Source organism: Callorhinchus milii, unplaced genomic scaffold, assembly GCF_018977255.1.
Source record: "Callorhinchus milii isolate IMCB2004 unplaced genomic scaffold, IMCB_Cmil_1.0 Scaffold7, whole genome shotgun sequence".
Lineage (NCBI taxonomy): Eukaryota > Metazoa > Chordata > Chondrichthyes > Chimaeriformes > Callorhinchidae > Callorhinchus > Callorhinchus milii.
The window spans coordinates 4048321-4067888 of NW_024704748.1; the positions used below are offsets into that span (position 1 = coordinate 4048321).

Genomic DNA, 19568 nt, shown 5'->3' on the forward strand with positions numbered 1-19568 from the left:
CGGGAGCAACGTGGAACAGCTTAGCTTTTCTGCCCTTGGAAAAGCGAGTGTGAAAAAGTACGGTACTTAAGTTCACTGCCAAAGCGTTGTAAAAACATGAGCACCATACTCAAACTATTACAGGATCCAAGGGAGTCATATCTCTATCGAACATGATCAAGTTATAAATAGCATATCTCTCTCTGTAGTTGTTTAACGCCATGCCATAAAAAGATACAGCTGATCATAAAAACGGCTTGGAAACACCGACTCACTCTTTGCAATGGATAACAGCTCATGTGATATTTTGACCTAAACAGCATGGCGATGCATTTCTAACGTCGTAAAGCTCCTTTCTTTCATTAAAAAAGGGGGGGAAAAATAAAGCATTGAAACCTGTAGACATTTGCAGCACAGAACGAGGCAAGTCAGCTCATTGTGCCTGTGCTGTGTTGTCTCTCTGAAAGTGCTGTCTATTTAGTACACTTGCCTTTACCCCATACTCTTTTATCTTTCAGATATTTATCTGACTCCTTCTTAAACGTGAATATGTATTCTGCCTCAATCATTGTTCTGGGTGAGGGAATTCTGATATGAAAGGCGCTACAAGTTCTTCTTGTTGTTCCAACCTCTGAACCTCTCTCTTTGCTCTTTTGACAATTACGTAACTCAATGCCCTCTACATTTGAGGCTGCTAAGGAACTGTTGAGAAAGTGGATCTTATTTGCAAACCAATGGGCACTGTGTGTTTACACACTCAATGTTGAAGCGGGAGGACCTGGGTTTGATTCCCAGACAGGGCGAAACGTTGGGCAAGTCTCCTTATTACACACGCCTTTGTTTACCAAGTAGGAACCCGGTTGTTAGTCGATTGGTGGATGGCTTTTCCGGGTGTAATAATCCCTTCAAAACAATAAATACATTTTTAAAAATAATAATAATTTGGTCACTTCAATCCACGACTGTTTGTGGGACACTGCTGTGCGCTATTGGCTGCCGTGTTTCGCCCACAAAATATACATAAATTCACTTTACAGTCTATTCTGTGAAGCGCTTTGAGATGTCTAGAAGACATGATAAGGCGCTATATCAAATGTAAGGATTATTATTATTATTATTAAGCGCTTGAGATCTCTTGGCCTCCTGTTTCCGTCCTTAACAGGACAATAATGAGTTTCGTTCTTCTTTCTGTCACGGGAATCATTTCCTTTGAGAAAAGTGTAAATATATATTCCATCTCTAAATAAATATACATTTTGTTTTTTTTAAAAAAATACAAATTTACATTTCTAAAGCGCCTTTCACATTGGGAGGACATCCCAGGATAGGATGTCCCCTCTAAGATGCTGTAAGAGCCTCTTTGGTTGGCCAACAAAATAATCATTGAAAAAACAAAACAACATAGATTTATGCCGGGCACAAATCAAAGGGTAGTCAATCAAGAAAAAATTATTTTGTTGGCTAATCAAAGAGGTTGGGCACCACTTGTTGTTGAGGAAAGGAAGGATTTGGAGCTGGGGAAAGGGTGACTCGCGGTCATGCAATAAGGTCACTGTCTCGTGATCCACACCTACCTTTAACCCAGAGGGTACTGAGGAGAAGCTGGTACCCGATTGGAGGAATGTCCTTGTAGACGGACAAGTCGGGTGAGATTGAACGATGTCTGATGGAAGATCTGAAAGATACGAACACCCTATAGTGAGATGACATGAGGGAAGCTTTCTTCAAAGCATCAGTATTGCATATAATAATATTCCTTGCATTTGATACAGTGCCTTATCACGTCTTCTAGACGTCTCAAAGCGCTTTACAGGATATACCGTAAAGTGAGTTGACTGTATATTTTGTGGGTGAAACGCGACAGCCAATGGCACACAGCAGCGTCCCACAAACAGTCAAGGATTGAGTGACCACATTTCTTTTAAAAGAGATTATTACCGCTGGCAAGCGATCCGCCAATCGACTAACAATCAGGTTCCTGCTTACTGCTAGGTAAACAGAGGCGTGTGGACTAAGGAAACTTGCCCAACATTTCGCCCCTCCCAGGAATCAAACCCAGGTCCTCTCGCTTGTGAGGAGAGTGCTCTATCCACGAAACTACAGCTCTCATTCATGTTCAACACTGAGTGAGAACAGCAAAGTGTAGAGTTAGTTCTAACCACTAAGCTACGGGAGTTGCTTAGTGGTGGGGTGGAGTGAGTTTTTGGGGAGTGGGAGGTCACAGAGATAGATGGCTTGCCTTTAATATCAATTTTCTTCATATAAAACACCAAAATATTCAGTAAAAACAGCAACAACTTGCATTTATATAGCGCCTTTCACACGGGGTAGCGTCCCGGAGTGGTTGACGGTGGCGGAGTCTAACCCTGAGCCAGTAGGAGATGGAGGGGGGAGGTGACCGTAAGCACGATCAAAAAGGAAGGTGGTTAGACGTGATTTGAAGGTGGGGGAGGAAGGGGGCAAGACGGAGGGATTGAGGGAGAGAGTTCTAAAGTTTCAGGGAGTAGTAGCTGAAGGCGTGGCCACAGATGATGGAGAAGAGGGTACCCGGGACAAACAGGAACAGAACACGAGGTTTACATTTAACTCTGACCGGGGAACGCACTTCAAAGAAGGTATTGAGTGACAATCGTTACCTGAACCTGTGCTGAGTCCACCAGAGTTGACGCTCCCATTTGCCGGCCTTGGAAAGCTGGATGATCCAATGTCTGAACTAGGATGAAAATCACAACGCACAGCTAAAGGTTATGTGAAGTCCTGCGGAGAACGTCGAGTCTACACTCACCCGTATAACCCCTTTGGCTGGCTCCAGCCTTCTGTTTGTCCCTCGTCCCATCCGCTCCGCCGTTGGTGGCCATGCCTTCAGCCACTATACCCCCAAACTCCGGAACTCTCTCCCTCAATCCCTCCGCCTTGCCCCCTCCCTCCCTCCCCACTTCGAAGTCCCACCTAAAGACTTCCCTTTTTGATTGTGCTTACAGTCACCTTCCCCTTCCCTCTCCCCCTGGTCAGACTCTGCTATTGTTAAGTGCTACCCCACATGAAGAAATGCAAGTTGTTGTTGTTTGGATAAACCCAACCAAATCCTCTCGGGGTTCCTAGTGTGCGCGGTGGGGAAATGATCTGTTGCTTTATATAGGTAGCTTTATAAGTGCTTTGAGACATCTGAGCAGCATATTAAGAACCTATATCAGATGCAAGGTTTATTATTATTATTATTATCATAACTTGTGGTGGCGGGAAGCAAGGCAAGTGGACAAATTCCACTGTTTTCAAGGGGATGAAAATATTAATGTTTTATCTGTTAAACTATTGTTGGTGGGTGGGGGGTGGGACAACAGCAACAACTTGCATTTGTATAGTACCCTTCGCATGTGGTAGCATCTCGGAGCGCTTAACTGTGGCAGAGCTTGATGCCGAACCAGGGAAAGGGAAGGTGACTGTAGGTACGATCGAAGAGGAAAGTCTTCAGGTGTAATGTGTAAAGAGGGGACAAGGCAGAAGGGTTGAGACAGGGAGATCCAGAGGTTCAGTGCCTAATGGTTTGAAGGCATGGTTGCCAATGGTAGAGCTGTGGGGTTGGGGGAATAGTCTAATCTCGCAGGTCCCCATCTTGGGAGTTTGCGATCTCAGCAGGGTGACCGGCAGAGAGGATGTGAGCAAAGAGGCAGAAAAGTAAAATCAGAAAGAAGGTAAAACCAAGGTGATATTTGCTTAAATAAAGCTCAAAGCTCAATAGCTCACCCTCTTGGCTGCAGATGTGTGGAAAGTAATCTGCCAATCAACTAACAACCGGGTTCTTACTTACTGCGAGGTAAACAGAGGCGCCTGAAGTAAGGAAACTTGCCTAGGGTTTCGCCTGCCCAGCAATTGAACCCAGGTCCTCTCGCTTGTGAGGTAAGCTCTCTAACCAAAATGCAACAGGACACCACAGAAAAATAATAACAAACGGGGAAGAATATGTTTATAATGTATAAATATTCAGAAAATAGCAAATGATGTGACTCACTTTTCGGAGAAGAGCAGGCAGTTTTGGATGTGATGCTTTCCATTCACATGCTGGTCCCAGTCCTGCGGAGGAGACGTATAATTATAATAATTAATCATTTATAATTATAATAATCTGCAGAAGCATTATTTCATTGAGCGAGTAGTAAATGTATGGAACGTGCAGGGAGATGGTGGAAGCAGAATTTGTCGATTCTCTCAAAAGCAAATTAGATTTCTCTTAGGAAATAATATCTTGGGATACACTATATAGTTTGGAACATGACATGTGCGTGTGACTGCCAGGATGGTGGAAGGCAAACTGATGGACCTTGGGCTTCTTTAGTCTCGCGATTTTTATGTTCTAAATAATCCTCACATTTGATACAGCGCCACTTACACTGGGAGGACATCTCAAAGCGCTTCAGAAGATATACTATATATATACCATCATAAGGAGGCATATACTGTAATATAGATGTAGTTGTCAGCACTCTCGCCTCCATGTCAGAAAGTTGTGGGTCCAAGCCCCCTGATGGGATTTGAACTCACATTGTCCAGGCTGATTCTCCAGTACAGTGCTGGGGGAGTGTTGCATTGTCAGAGATGCCGTCCTTCAGATGCAATCTTACACCAAGGTCCTGCCTGCCTGTTCAGGTGGACATTAAAGATGCTGTGGCACCATTCAGAAAGAGTCATTCACAATCTGTCAATGGCAAACAGTCTGTCATTCACTTCATGGCTGTTTGCGAGATGTTGCTGTGCACAAATTGCCTGCTTCATTCAACTACAAATGCAGAGTCGTGGCATTTTATAGTAAATCCTCTGAAGAGCTTTGAGGCCACCCTCCTGATGCGAAAAGCGCTGTATCAAATGAAAGGATTATTATTTAACATACCTGACCCAGATCTCTGTTTGTCTTGTGAGTCATTTCTCATTCCTCTCACTTGGCCCCTTAATGCACTGGCCAAAACAGTGTTGTACCTTATGCTTTATCATCTCTGGAGGCCTCACAGTTATCCATCTTGTAACAGGGACTTCTCCCCTCTTCCCCCCACCCTCCCCCACCCCCTCTCTTGTGAAATGCATCCTGGAGTCGTTCGGCCTCCTTTATTTTATTCAATTACAGGAAAAAAAAGTATTGGGATTCAATAGCTTGTTGAGATAATAATAATCCTTGCATTTGGTATAGCGCTTTTCACGTTTTCTAGACGTCTCAAAGCGCTTCACAGAATATACTGTAAAGTGAATTTGCTGTATATTTGTCGGCAAATTCAGGGAGAATAAAAAAAGTCAATGGGATTTCACATTACACTATTAATCCCTCGACACTTTAAGGACCTCCTCATTAAAAAAATCCTATCTTTTTGCGTAATCCAGAGTAGTTGAGCACTTGAAGTATCCTTCATTACTTTAGGCAGTGTCAGTGATTTTGATAGGAAGCCAAATGAGGTAATCCTGGGATCTTTCCACCCTCCTGCTCAACTATTTCTCTCCTACTTGGGCAGGCACTGGCCTACTCCATGTCCCCCTCCCTGCTCGCACCACCATCGACTGTTGGACCTTCAGCCTCTCTGCCCCCACCCTCTGGAACTCCATGGCAGAGCCCCTCCACCTCACGCCCTCCCTTATCTCCATCAAGACACATCTCAAGACCTTCCTCTTTGACTGTGCCTTCTTAGTCTCCAAGTCACTCTTCCGCAGTTCTTACAAACGACTCGCTCTCAAGTTAAGTTAAAATGGAGTTGCAGGCTAAGACCAGGTGGAATTTGAGGCGCTTTCTCCTCTGACTACCCAGCACAGAAACCATTGAGTCACAACGGTCCTTTAATTCATTCAACTAAACCTGCTTCTGTCGATCCCTATGTCCTCCAATACAGCTCCCAACCGGTTGAGGATTGGGTTTGGTTTTTGAGGGGTTTGATCAATGCAGCATAGACTGCTGGTGTTGGCATTGTGTTGCTAAGGCAATTGAACATCAGAATTGGCCTTTGCTTAGCAACCAGTGGCAATAAGAGCCTTCGTGTTTCAATCTTTCGGCAGTCGGGCCTTCAGCCTCTCTGCCCACATCCTTTGGAACTGCATCCCACAGTCCCTTCGCCTCGCTCCGTCGCTCCCTCCCTCCCTCGCTTCCTTCAAGGCCCATCTCAAGACCCTCCTATTTGACCGTGTGCCTTCGGCCACCCTCCCCTTACCCCTGCCTTCCCCGCCCTCCATCCCCCCGCCCCCCCCGATCCAAACCCCCAGCTCAGGTCCAAATCCCTGGGATGTCCTGCTGATGTGAAAGGCTAAATGTAAACGTAAACTGCTGTTGTTGTGTTTGGATCACTTCACCGATGTCCAGCCTGAATATCCATATGTAGGTGGGATACATGGAATTTTCAGTTTGGTTTTGGATACTCTTAAGCTGGGTTCCCGCGTAGGTGAGCCAGACACCCGGCCGACTCGAACAAAGGTGGCCTGGAAACAGCAGTACCCACCCACCTTCAGGTTAAAGACCTTCTTGTCGCATATGGAGCAGATGTGGGGCAGCTGTGATGGAACGATGCCGTGGAAGTCATTATGCTCATGAGGCTGGAGCTGTCTTTCCGGCACGAGGTGGGAGTGATTGTCACTCTGGCCGTACGGGGGGCCCGGAAAATTCCGGAACCTGTTGAAGAGCGAACCACCCCTGAGGTTGAGTTTGGCTTCGCCCGTGGGCTCCTCGGGATTGTACAGGTCGTTGGCGGTAGGCAGGGGGCGGCTTTTTGCCGGCCAACAGTTGTCGGAGCGAGCTGGGTACTCGTGCCCCCCGCTGGGCTGGGCAAAGGGGGCAGAGTTGTGCCACTGCTCGGGCGCCCACACTCCCTGTCCTCCTGAATCCATCAGCCGAAGGACCTCGGGGTTCTGAGGGAAGGTCCCGGTGTTCCTGTCTCCCGGGAAACCAGGACCTGGCATCCTACATCCTGGCTGCTGCCCTCCCGTCGTGGTTGGAGGAACCTGGAAATCCGGCTGGAACCCAGGGTGTGGTGATGGGTGCACAAAGTGCTGGCCTTTGCCCGGGATGCCCACCGCCCCGTACTGGTGGAAACCCTGATTGTGCCGCGCCTCGTCGGCCGGCCGGTACTCCCGGTCGCTGGTCTTGCTGGAGAAATCCCCGGGCTGGGTGGCTGGCTGACCTGGAGCCAGGCCAACGTAGGGGTTCAGTCCAATGGAAGCCGGGTTCGGCACTTGCAGATTCATGCCTCCTCCTAACATGGGAGGCAAACCGGGAGCCTGAGCAGAAAACTGGAGTCCGCCGGGCCCTATGGCCTTGCCAGGAATTCCTACTGTCATCTGAGCCCCGCCAGGCTGCCCGTGAGTAGGGCTGAGCATCGAGGAGGTCCTTAAAGTGTTGAAGAGAGGCTGGGACATGGCAACTTTGGAGAGGACGTGATTCAGGACGCTGGCAGCTGCTGTGTTGTTGTGGACGGCCGACTGAGCCAACTTGAGCCGGTGGAGGGTGAGCTGAGCGTGAAGCTGAGCGAGTTGCACGCTGGCGGGAGATGGAAGGAGAGGGTTCAGAGGGCTTCTGCTCAATTGGGCGCTGAGAGCAAAAGGATTCTTGTTCCGGAGCTTGGCCACACTGCAACACAAAACGGCACATCATTAGCAAAGATTAAGCAAGGCCAACTGAACTCCAGACAGCAGCAGTGGCTGAACTATCCTCAAGCTTTCCAAGTGGCACTGTCACTGTCACATGGATGGCTAAGTTTAAGCATGTCACGTAAATCACAATATTACCTAATTCTCCCGTGACGGAAAAAGATTGTGTAACCATCAGAATCAAGACGGTATAAATATTCAGCTATCACAACACACACACTCACACAGAGAGAATGGAAGATAGGCTTAATGGATCAGTAGTAAAGTAATTTTCTAGCTGGTGTCTCAGTATAAAGTATATCTTAAGTCAGTAGGAACCCGGTTATTAGTCGATTGGCAGATCACTTTCTGGCAGTCGGTAATAATCCCTCCAAAACAAAACAAAATTTGGTCACTCAATTCACGACTGTTTGTGGAGGGTTTTGAACATGTCTCGACCACTCTTCCTGCCAACTTGTTCCAGTCATTAATTACCATCTACAATGTCTGTCCTGAAATTGCCCATTGTAATTCTAAACCCACGTTCTCTTGTTCTACTGTTCTTAGTACGTTCCTAAAGTATTGTTCTGGGTTTACTTTTTCAATCCCATTTAAAATGTTATCCTTCTCTATGAGGTGTCACCTTTTAAGACTGAAGAGCCCCTGTAGTTCACTACTACAGTGAGCAAGTCGTACACTTATGGAACATGCTCCCTTGGAACTCGGTGGAAGCAGAAAATGTTCTTTGTTTCTAGAAAAATTAGATAGATTTCTGCTAGAAAATAATATTGCAGAGATGCAGTATATAATTTGGGGACACGACATGTCAAGCGACTGCCAGGATGGTGTAAGACGAACTAGATGGACCTTGGCCTTCTTTCGTTCAGCAGATTCTTATGTTCTAATAGCTCATTCCTCTGACACTGGGAATCATCCACGTTGCTCTCCTCTGCATTGCCTCTAGGGCCTGTACAGCCCCCTTGTGTTTCAGAACTACATGCAGTAATCCAGGTGTGATCTGACTAGAGCACTGTATAGTTTGATGGTGATGATTCACCAATTCTCTACCCTAGAAGGCTGTGGATGCTCAGTCTTTGAACATATTCTAAAGGTAGAGGGATTAAGGGATATGGAGATAGGGCAGGTAAATGGAATTAGATTAGATCAGCCACGATCTTATTAAATGGCGGGGCAGGCTCAAGGGGCCGAATGGCCTACTCCTACTCTTATGGTCTTATGGTCTTACTCCTAAATGTCTTATGGTCTGAGACCTATGAATTGTTTGCCTATTCCCTTACCTCAGAATCTACAGTGGTTGCTGGCATTGAAAACAACAAATTGCACTTATATAGTGCCCCTAGAGCAAAGTAGCATCCCAGACTGCTTAAATGCAAATTGAACTTGATGCATTTCACAGATGATTTGGCAAATATATTAATATCAGATACATCAATGATTTCAAGGCACTCCAAAAAAAGTTTGAGTTAAGAACAAAGACTTTTGCACAGCTGTATATACTGTGTAATATACAGTCAGTGGCCCCTTCACCACTACACATCACATCACCTGTTTATTTCTGGTCTTGGTTGGATTAACACAATACCCTTCTCTCTGTCAAGCAATAATATATGGCAATCTGGTGTGCTTTCCCATTCAAGTAGGGCAAGGTCACATCATCACTTCACTGTGGGGGTCAAATGGATTGAATAGTCATCAGTAAAGTATGAGAATGGAGCTACAGGACTAGTCTGTACCAAGTCAGCATATTTCAGCCAGGGCAGTGGTTAGGAACAAAGGTCATTCAGCCTGTCCCACTATTTTGTTAGTTCATAATCAGATCCTTTAATCCCATTTCTCCACCTTTTTGTCCGTATCCATTGAAAGCCTTAATTCCCAAGCATCTATCAAGCTCCCTTTAAAACATACAATTCGATTTTTCTGAGACCTTCCAGTTTAGTGCTTTGCACATTCTCCTAGTCCTTCACTTAAAGAGCCATTATTGTATCACGTGCAATAAATATAATACAACACAAATTTACATTTATATATTTATTTTGCCCACAAAATAAACAGTCAATCCACTTTACAATATATATCCTGTGAAGCGCTTTGAGGTGTTTCAATGACTTTATAAGGTGCAAGGATGCAAGAATTATTATTATTATTTTTTATATAGCTCCTTTCATGTGACAGGAAATCCCAAAGTGCTTAAATTTAATTGCACTTCAGCTGGCCAATGTGCTCACTTACTCTACTACCCTGTCCATCAGGATTGCCAAAATGGAGAGAATATTGCTGATTATTAATCTAGGAGTGATCCAGAATGACACTATACCTTTCATGAATTGTGTTTTTTCTCCCACCCTTTCCCTGATGACACTGACAAATGCTGAAGTAACCTCATGCAAGTGGCTATTTTCATAACATGTCCTCAGATGGTCAAAGCCACACGGCCACGGTGAACTCATACCCAAGCCAAGTTCTGCTCTCAGCCCGAAAATTCACTGAGAAGCTCTGGGTAAAATCTGTCTCAGGTGAACTGAACTCAATTGACATAATCTCTCCACTGATGCCCTGGTTGAAATCAGTATGAGAAGAAAAGAGAGATAAGAGAGAGTGGGAGCAGCCTCTATTCTGTCCCACTATCATAGAAACTATTTTCTCTGGTGGGGAATCCAGAACAAGGGGGCATCATCTTAACATTAGAGCTAGGAGTCAAATTTAGGAGGCAGTTTTTCACCCAAAGGGTAGTGGAAATCTGGAACTCTCTCCCCCAAACTCTCTCCCTCACATGTTTAAGACTGAGGTGGATAGATGTTTGTTAGATCAGGATATAAAGGGATATGGGGCAAGGGCGGGTAATTGGAATTGAGGTACAGACCAGCCATGAACTTATAGAATGGCAGAACAGGCTCGAGGGGCTGAAATGCCTACTGCTGTTTCTACGTCTCTAAATGAGGCAGCAGAAACAATTCTAAAACCTGCCGTGGTTTAATATAGTCTCTGGTTGGCTGAGCAGTTTTTTGAATAAAGCACTGCAAAGGCAGAATGGAATTCCCTGTGTTCACTGGAATCGGGATGTCAAACTAACCTTCTGTTCATTCTAATAGGCGTTGCTCATTGAGCTAACCTTCTTAGAGGGGTCTGCTTCTTAGGTTATGCAATAAGCTAATGGGCAGTGTAACTAAGAGCCGAATTTGGATTTTTTTTTCATTGTCCTCCTCGTGACCTGTGCTGGGGTTTGGTTCCAAACGGCTGATAATACAATGATAATAATCCTCGCATTTGATATAGTGTCTTATTACGTCGTTCAGACGTGTCACAGATTATACTGGATTGACCGTACTTTGTGGGCGAAACGAGGCAGCCAATTACACACAGCAGTGTCCCACATACAATCGCGGATTGAGTGACCACATTTTTTTTCAGGGGTTACTTCTCCAAGAAAGTGATCCGCCAATCTACTAACAACCAAGTTCCTACTTATTGCTAGGTAAACAAAGGCCCGTGGAGTAAGGAAACTTGCCAAAGGTTTCACCCTGTCCAGGAATCGAACTCGGATGCCCTCGCTTGCGAGGTGAGAGTTTGGTCCGGGTCAGTATGCGGGCAGCAGAGTTCTGAACGAGCTGGGTCTTTTGAATAGTGGAGCTGGGGAGACCGGCGAGGAGTGTGTTTGAGTAATCCAGGCAGGAGGTGACAAATGCATGGGACTGCTTCAACTGTCCCCCTAGGGAGATGGTTGAAACAGGAAGTGTTTCTTTCAAACACAGATTAGATCGTTTTTTTTTCAGGAAATAACATTATGGGGTATAGTACATAGGGAGCTTGGGACATATGTGCTTGCGACCGCCAGGAAGGTGGAAGGTGAACTAGATGGACTTTGGTCTTTGTCTAGAATTTCTTGTGTTAAACTCATGCACGAGGGTTTCAGCAGCATTCGGGGGTAAGGTACGTTCGGAGACGGGCAATGTGGCAGAGGTAGAAGAGGCAGTCCTGGTCAGGGACCGGATGTAGGGGAGGAAGGACAGCTGGGGGTCGAGCCAGACGCCTGGGTTGCGCGCTGGTTCGGTGAGTGTGAGAGAGAACCCAGAGAGGTTGAGGAGTCGAAGGAAAACTTCCTTCTTCCTTCGAACCAAGTCCAAGTTTTGGTTGCCGTGAGTGAGGCAGCCAACTCGCTTCAGTGGCCGATGTTATTTTAAACACCTAGAGCCTTTGATTCAGTTGGACTATTCACACTTTGTAACCATAACACATCGATTTCCCTGCAGGTCACCACAGGTGGCGATGTCAATCATTGCCCGACTCACTGATCGCTAATGAGGCCAATGGCTCTGCAGTCACGGACGCTGGGATCACAGAGGTCATTCTGCAGTTATGCCTCAGCTGTCTGTGCGCTGGATTCCCAGGGTGCATGATCCAAGCCTCAAGCCTCTACATTTACCCCAATCCAAGTGTATAAATAGGGTTTGGTGCACTGGAAGCTCCAGAGCACTTATTGCTGATATCTCCTTGTTATGCGATCGTGTGAGACGAACAAATGCCACAGACATAACAGGATTCTTTCCAATACTGGAGTGTTTTGGAGTGTCCCTCGTGCAACGGTGGCCTCTGCTTTGCCCCTCTTTCCCCATCTTCAGGTCATGCCTGAAGACCTTCCTCTTCGACCGTGCCTATAGCAAGGTCCTACAAACAGCTGCGAAAAGAGTGACTGATTTTATTTAGGGGAATGTTGGCCCGGCCACTTGGAGAGAGAAACTCCCTTCTATTTTTGAATTATCCTGTGGGATATTTAACATTAACCTGAACAGGCAGACGGGACCTTGGTTTGACGACTCATCTGAAGGACGACACGTCCGACAATGCACCCCCACCTCTCAGTACTGCATTGGAGTGTTGGAGTGCCATCTTAGACTCTGTGAGTTCAAATCCTGACGTGGGATTTGAATCCATCCACAACCTTGTGACTCAAAGGTGAGAGTGCTACCACTGAGCCAAGCTCACACACAAATTGAACACACAAATTAATACACAAAATGTAAATTGAAGAGTAGCTGTACAGAAATAATCTGATAAACGATGGCCAACATGTCTTCACACAGGGGTAGATCTTGCCTGACCAATCTCATGGACACAGAATATACTGTCAAGTGAATTAACTGTATATTTCGTGGGCAGCCAATTGCAGACAGCAGTGTCCCACAAGCACGGATTGAACGACCACATTTTTTCAAGGGATTGTTACACCCAGAAAGCTATTCGCCAATCGACTAACAATCGGGTTCCTACTTACAGCTAGGTGGGTATGCTAACCAATACGCTACAGGTCTCCACAAATATCCAGGATATAAATATAGATATCCAGGACTTTTCCGATACTTTGCCAGGTGTTTTAATGGTGATATTGTACTTAAACTTAAAATCCCTTTACTCAGTTTTACTTGAGTTGCAGTGTGAACGTATTCATATCTGTCCTTATGGTTTCTCGCTCATTTTATTTTCTGGAAAGCAACTTTCTTCCATCCGTGCTTTGGAGCTGTGCCTCCGTTTTTATTTAGAGACATTGGACACATCAGTCTTCTCAAGGTTCATTCAAGAGTGCTCCAGAGCTGAATCTCATCCTTAACAAAGTGCTGACATATAGGAAGGACAGACACCTGTCAACTATGCCCAACACTGCCAGCGAGCCAACACTCTCATAAGGCAAGGAGATTTAGGGCCTTCAGGTGCAAATTGCGTGAGACATTTTAATCCCGTGGAAGTTTAGACAGGAGACGTGAACTTTAGTATTTCCAGAAATATGTCAAGTCAACTGTGTCTGCAGCTGCCTTGGATGGATTTTCCGTTTGCTCTTGCTCACCAGCCCACATTCACATACATACGAACACACACACACACATCCATGCACACATACCCGTGTGCACACCACCCATACTCGCGTACGCACACGCAAACATACACACACACACATACGCGCGGGCACACACAGACACACACAAACCCATACTCACATCCACAAGCAAACCATCTCTTTGGGATCGTCAGACACGTTAAGATCTAGCATTTGCTGGTAGCTACCAAATCCAGGCCGGGCTGACGTTCCAGCACAGTACTGGGGGTGTGGGGGAGGGTGGGGGTACTGTTACATTGTCTGAGGTGCCGTCCTTCAGATGAGACGATAAACTGAGGCCCCTTATCTGCCAGTTCCTCAGAGGAATGTTAAAGATCCCGTGCTATCACTCAAAAAGAGAAAGGAGTTTCTCTCAGTGTCCTGGCCAACAATCCTCCAGATAAAATTGACCATTCACCTCATTACTCTATGTCATTCTATAAGCAATTCTGCTTATCACAGGGATGGTTTCCATCCAAGGTCAAGGACTGTCAGCCGTAAGATCCCGGGATGCTGAGCAAAATGCAGACAAAACACAAGAGCGAGCGGCTTTGAGCAATGGAAATTCTGGGTCAGTCATGAAGCTGGCAAGCGTCAAACCCAAAGTGCCCGTGTCAAGTTACTGATTGCGCGAAACAATGCGGGTATGCGCTGAGCAACAGGAAACCTCAACCAAGGTAGCTTCTGGTCACAGACAAATTGCCTCTTGAAGTTAACATGTTCGTGTGGACTACGCCACATATTGTCAGCTGTCTCTAATGAGAAGCTGCCCATTTATTCCGTCCTTTCACTATCCCAAGGGCAACGTTACCTCGGGATAATTATCACACGTTACAAGATTCCGCATACTTCAAATCCCCCTTCCCCCACCCCCCCCGGAAGCATAAAATAGTCGATAAGGGATCAGTTTCTGGGGTAATAATCCATCCAAAAAATATATATGTGGTCACTTAATACACAACTGTTTGTGGGACACTGCTGCGCGCAATTGGCAGCTGCATTTCACCCACAAAATACACAGTCAATTCACTTTACAATATATTCTGTGAAACGCTTTGAGACGTCTCAACAACATGATAATTCTATATATGCAAGGATTATTATTATTATTGTTAACAACAGAGGAGACATTCATTTAACGTCTCATCTGAAGGACAGTACCTCCAACAACACAGCACACCCCAAGTACTAGGTCAGCCTAGTCAGCCCAGAGTATGTGGGTTCAAGGATGTTATATTAAAAGCTATATTAGTGAAGCAAACAGATTGCCTTTCATTAACACTTGGGATTCTTAGCCCTGAGTTGGTGGCTCACCACGGGAAGGAACAGTACTAGCAAGTGGGCAGGTGTGAAGATAAAGCTGATATTTAATGGAATGAGGATTAAGAGTGAAGATGTTCTGGGGAAGATGGGGGGAATTTAATTATTATTAATAATAGTATTTCTTGCTTTTGATATAGCGCCTTAATCATGTTGTTGAGACGTCTCAAAGCACTTCACAGGATATATTGTAAAGTGAATTGACTGTGTACTTTGTGGGTGAAAAGCTGCAGGCAATTGGGCACAACAGTCTTCCACAAACAGTCATTGATTGAGTTTTTTTTTATTGATACTTGTTTTTGAGGAAGGCTTATTACCCTCGGAAAGTGATCCGCCAATCAACGGACAATCAGATTCCCTCTGGAGTAAGGAAACTTGCCAAAGGTTTCGCCCTGACCGAGAACCAAACTCGGATCCTCTTGTTTGCAAGGCGAGTGCTCTAACCACTATGCTATAGGACTCCAAATGCAGGGTCTCTCCAGCTCCCACACTCCAGCGCTATAATACAGAAACTGTGGAGCTCTTTCTTTGAATTTCCTATTTACAATGAAGCAGTGAACAGCATCTAACATCACAAAAGGACATCAATGACTTTGTATCGCGAGCAGAGCAGCCCCAACACTTTGGGATTTTGCCCACAAAACACAGTCAATTCACTTTACAATATATACTGTGAAGCACTTTGAGACGTGATGAGGCGCTATATCAAATGCAATTATTATTGCCCTTCAGCTGACATGTTAAACCGAGGTTCTGTCTGTGCCTGTTTAGGTGGATGTTAAAGATTCCATGGCACTATTTGAAAACAGAAGGGAATTTCTCCAGGTGTCCTGGCCAACAATCCCCTAAATAAAATTGGCCATTCGCCTCTTGGGTTGTTTGTGGGACACTGATGTGTGCAAATTGGCTGTCACATTCACCCACAAAACACACAGCCACTCCACTTTACACTAAATCCTGTGAAGCGCTTTGAGATGTCCTCTTGATGTGAAAGGTGCTGTATCAAAGGTAAGGATTATCATTATTATTATTATTGCTCTTTCGAGGTGTCAAAACTTCTCAATGGGCTGCACAGGTTATTTACAAGTTTAGTGACTGTTTCCGTTGCTCAGTCCAGTGGGCCTGGTGTATTCACAGGCTGAAGAGAAGGCATTGTGGGCAACATGAGAGAATGACAGATTGGCAGCACAACGTTTCAACGGTGGATTAGTTTTGCAAAAGTATCTCCCGATGACTCACTTAGATCAACTTGGGCGTTGACTGCTTTTGGATCACTATGAAATAGAGATAGGAACAAACTTCTCAAAGAATGCTCAACCACTAACGTTCACTATCAAGCCATCTCCGAGCCATTCAGGTTTCCTGGAGTCTCCGCACAATAAAAGCCGGATATTGCAGCCTGAGAGAGGGTCATCCTAGGACCACACTGTAGCTCTTGCCAGGCTCCTTGTCTGCCTGTCCAGGTGGACACTAAGTGCTATTTGAGAAGAGAAGGGAGTTTCTCTCTCCTTGTGTCCTGGCCAACAATTTTCCAGATAAAATTGATCACTCACTCTGTGGCTGTTTGTGGAGGCATTCCTTACTCTGTGCAAATTGGCTGCTGCGTTCGTCAACAAAATGCACACAGTCACCGCGCTTTACAATAATTTCTCTGAAGCACTCTTGCCCATGTGAAAGGCGCTGTATCGAATCCAACTCTTATTATTTATTAGTACCATCTGCCGATGTTACGGTCTGGAGCACGCTGGCTGGTGGACGCAGATTCAATAACAACTTTCAAAATGGGAATTGGATATAGACTTGAAAAGGAAAAATGCGCAGGCCTATGGGGAAAGATCGGGGAAAGATCGGGGAAGTGGGACTTTTAGGTGGCTCTTTCGAAGAGCCGGCACAGGCACAATGGGCTGAATGGCCTCCTTCTGCGCTGTAACATTATGATTTTGGGATTATTTATAACCTGTTTGTGGGAACACTGCTGTGCGCAATTGGCCTCCATGTTTCGCCCGTAAAATACACAGTCACTACGCTTCACAATATATTCTGTAGAGCACTTCGAGACGTCTCAAAGGCCTGATCAAAAGCAAGGATTATTATAATTAGGATATTATTCTCCTTCATCATACTTCCCAATATGGTGACCTGAGCTCTGGTTTCGGGGGAGAAAATTTGCCAATAGTCTGACTCGATGTTTCATGCCAGTGCGCCAGAGACAATACGAACAGCACTCGCTCAATCACTCTCCACATTCACTGGCGCCTGTCAGCACACACGGACAAAAACACAGCAGTCTCTTCCAGACCCACAAGGTTTGAATTATAAAGATTTTTCGCACGCCAAGTCAATTTGCAACCGCCACTTTAAGCGCCATTTAAACCGTAGAAATCTGCGACACTGTGGGACCCACTGTTTGAGCAGCGGAGCTCCCTGTTCCTGTTCCAGCTATCTATCCTAACCAATCCCAAATCCCTGCTCTTTTTCTTTCGCTGATTCGCACTGACGGACTGACACAAAGACTGCGGGGGACACTTACAAAGATAATCAACCTTAAATTCAATACCCTTAGCATTTGCTGTTGGTTCCTGTGTCCTTTAGGCAAGCGAAATACCGTATTGGATCATTATAATAATAATATTCCTTGCATTTGATATAGCTCCTTATGTTTTCGAGATGTCTCAAAGCGCTTTACAGAATATACTGTAAAGTGAATTGAATGTATGTTCTGTTGGAGAAATTATATGGTGCAGCCCTTGTTTAATGCGTGAAGGAGGTCTCGCGTTCTTTCCCTTAAAGGGACTTTCTGCACAAAAAGAAACAAGACCTGCAACTTGCGCGACTTGCGAGTGTGTCTGTGAGTGTTTGTAAATAAGCGTGTGTGCGTGCGAGTGTGTAGGAGAAAGATCAGAATCCCGAGAGCTTTGCAATGCTGCAAACGACACGAGGATGCATTGCAACATGATTCGCAACAGCCTATCGTGTGTTTACGAGCAAAAAAAAAGTACACTGGGGTTTTAAAAAAAATCACAGTGGCCAAATGCTTTATAAAATCCCCGAAGATTTCCATAAAAGGTAGTCAAAGCCACTTCTGGAATCGATCGATTTCCAACGTAATCCAAACCTTGTTTTGTCAGCAAATAATCATAATAATAATCCTTGCATTTGAAAAAGCACTTTTCACATCATCTAGACGTCTCAAATCCTAACGGGTTAGATTCTACTAATCCCTCGTTTTAGGATAATGTCAAACCTCACGCCTTCTGAAGACTGAGTCTGTGAGAGATCCTGTTCCAAACTGTAACAGAACCTTATCAAAGACCCTCGAACTCTTAATAGTGAACGGTGCCTGCCACATGATTTATATAGCTTGCTTACAACAACAACTCGCATTTATATAGCGCACTTCACACGGGGCAAGGGAATCCGCAAATATCTTACAACATCTGGGCGTCTGAAACAACCTCAGGCACAGAGACAACAGAGAAAAAACACAGGCGCAATGGTAATCGCTAATGTCAGTGGGGGTGGTGGGGAGGGTAGGGATGTAAGGGAGGTGGGGATGAGAGAACAAATCTCACTCACGGAAGAGAGGTTAGCGTGCAAATTAACATTTTCTTTCAAAAAAATAGCAATTTTTTAAAAATCCCACGTTTAAAAGAAACCGCGATGGTTCAGAAAATGTCTGGTTAATCACAGCCCGGAGTGCATTTCCCTGAAGCGCATTCTCTCACCGGGCATCCAAGAAGTCCACATGAGTATCTGGATTCCACCTCGCAGCCCGCGGTTAAAGGAAGCTTTGCCGAGTTAGATCCATCGCAGAAATTCCTATCCGCTACCCTGTGCTGTACAGATCCATTGAAACATTCCCCCCCATTATTAGGACCGGGTTTAGTCCAATCATCGTAAATAACTGGCGGTTCACAAGATGTTCTCAACAAGGTTTTGCGTTCGTAAAGTGCAAAAGGCTTTCAGGGATTGGTGATTTGCGAGAAGGATGAGATGTCTGTGAACATGGTCACATGCTCGGAAGAATTTGAGGCAATACTTGGAAGCATTACACAGCCTGTGCCTTGTCAGCAAGTGACAGTCTGTCTTCCACCACCTGCTCATAGCAGTCCCGTGGCCTCTCCAGGTCCGCGCTGCTGCCAGACATACACACACACACTCAACACAGACACACACACACACCAACACACACTCACCAACACATGCACACTCTCAACACAGACACACCAACAAACACACACACACACCGACACAGACATACACACACCAACACACACTCACCAACACATGCACACTCTCAACACAGACACACCAACAAACACACACACACACCGACACAGACATACACACACCAACACACACTCAACAGACACACACCAACACAGACACATACACACACACCAACGCAAACCAACACACTAACACACACACACACCCCAACACTCACACACATACAAACACACACACCCGCGCGCACGCACACACATTGGACCCATTCAAGAAACACACACACACACACACGAATTACACGGTGAATAAAAAGTCTCATTTTTCAGCTACCATGTTATCTAAAAAAATCATAATTTCGTTAAGATTTAATAGCCGTTGTAATGGTATCAGGACATTTTGGGCACCCTGTATCTGTACACAGTGCATGGGTTGGATATTGGTTTTGTTTAAAGAGTATATGGGGGAGGGACAGGTCAATGTGTTAATTATAACAAGCTCGCTCTCACTCATTTCAATTCACACCACACAAGATCACAAGCGAGGTTTGCCTGAAGAAGGCCAT

The 19568-nt window shown here is 45.4% G+C and overlaps 1 protein-coding gene across 1 annotated transcript in view; it reads right to left on the minus strand.

Annotated features, from left to right (window-relative positions):
* The window catches only part of rbm20 (RNA binding motif protein 20), a 78570-nt gene that overhangs the window by 24733 nt on the left and 34269 nt on the right, over nt 1-19568 (minus strand). The window contains exons 2-5 of the mRNA XM_007903613.2: nt 6451-7570; nt 3989-4050; nt 2616-2692; nt 1554-1654 (exon numbers count right to left, since the gene is read on the minus strand). Coding sequence (XP_007901804.2) covers nt 1554-1654; nt 2616-2692; nt 3989-4050; nt 6451-7570 — 1360 coding nt within the window. The remainder of the gene's footprint in view (nt 1-1553; nt 1655-2615; nt 2693-3988; nt 4051-6450; nt 7571-19568) is intronic.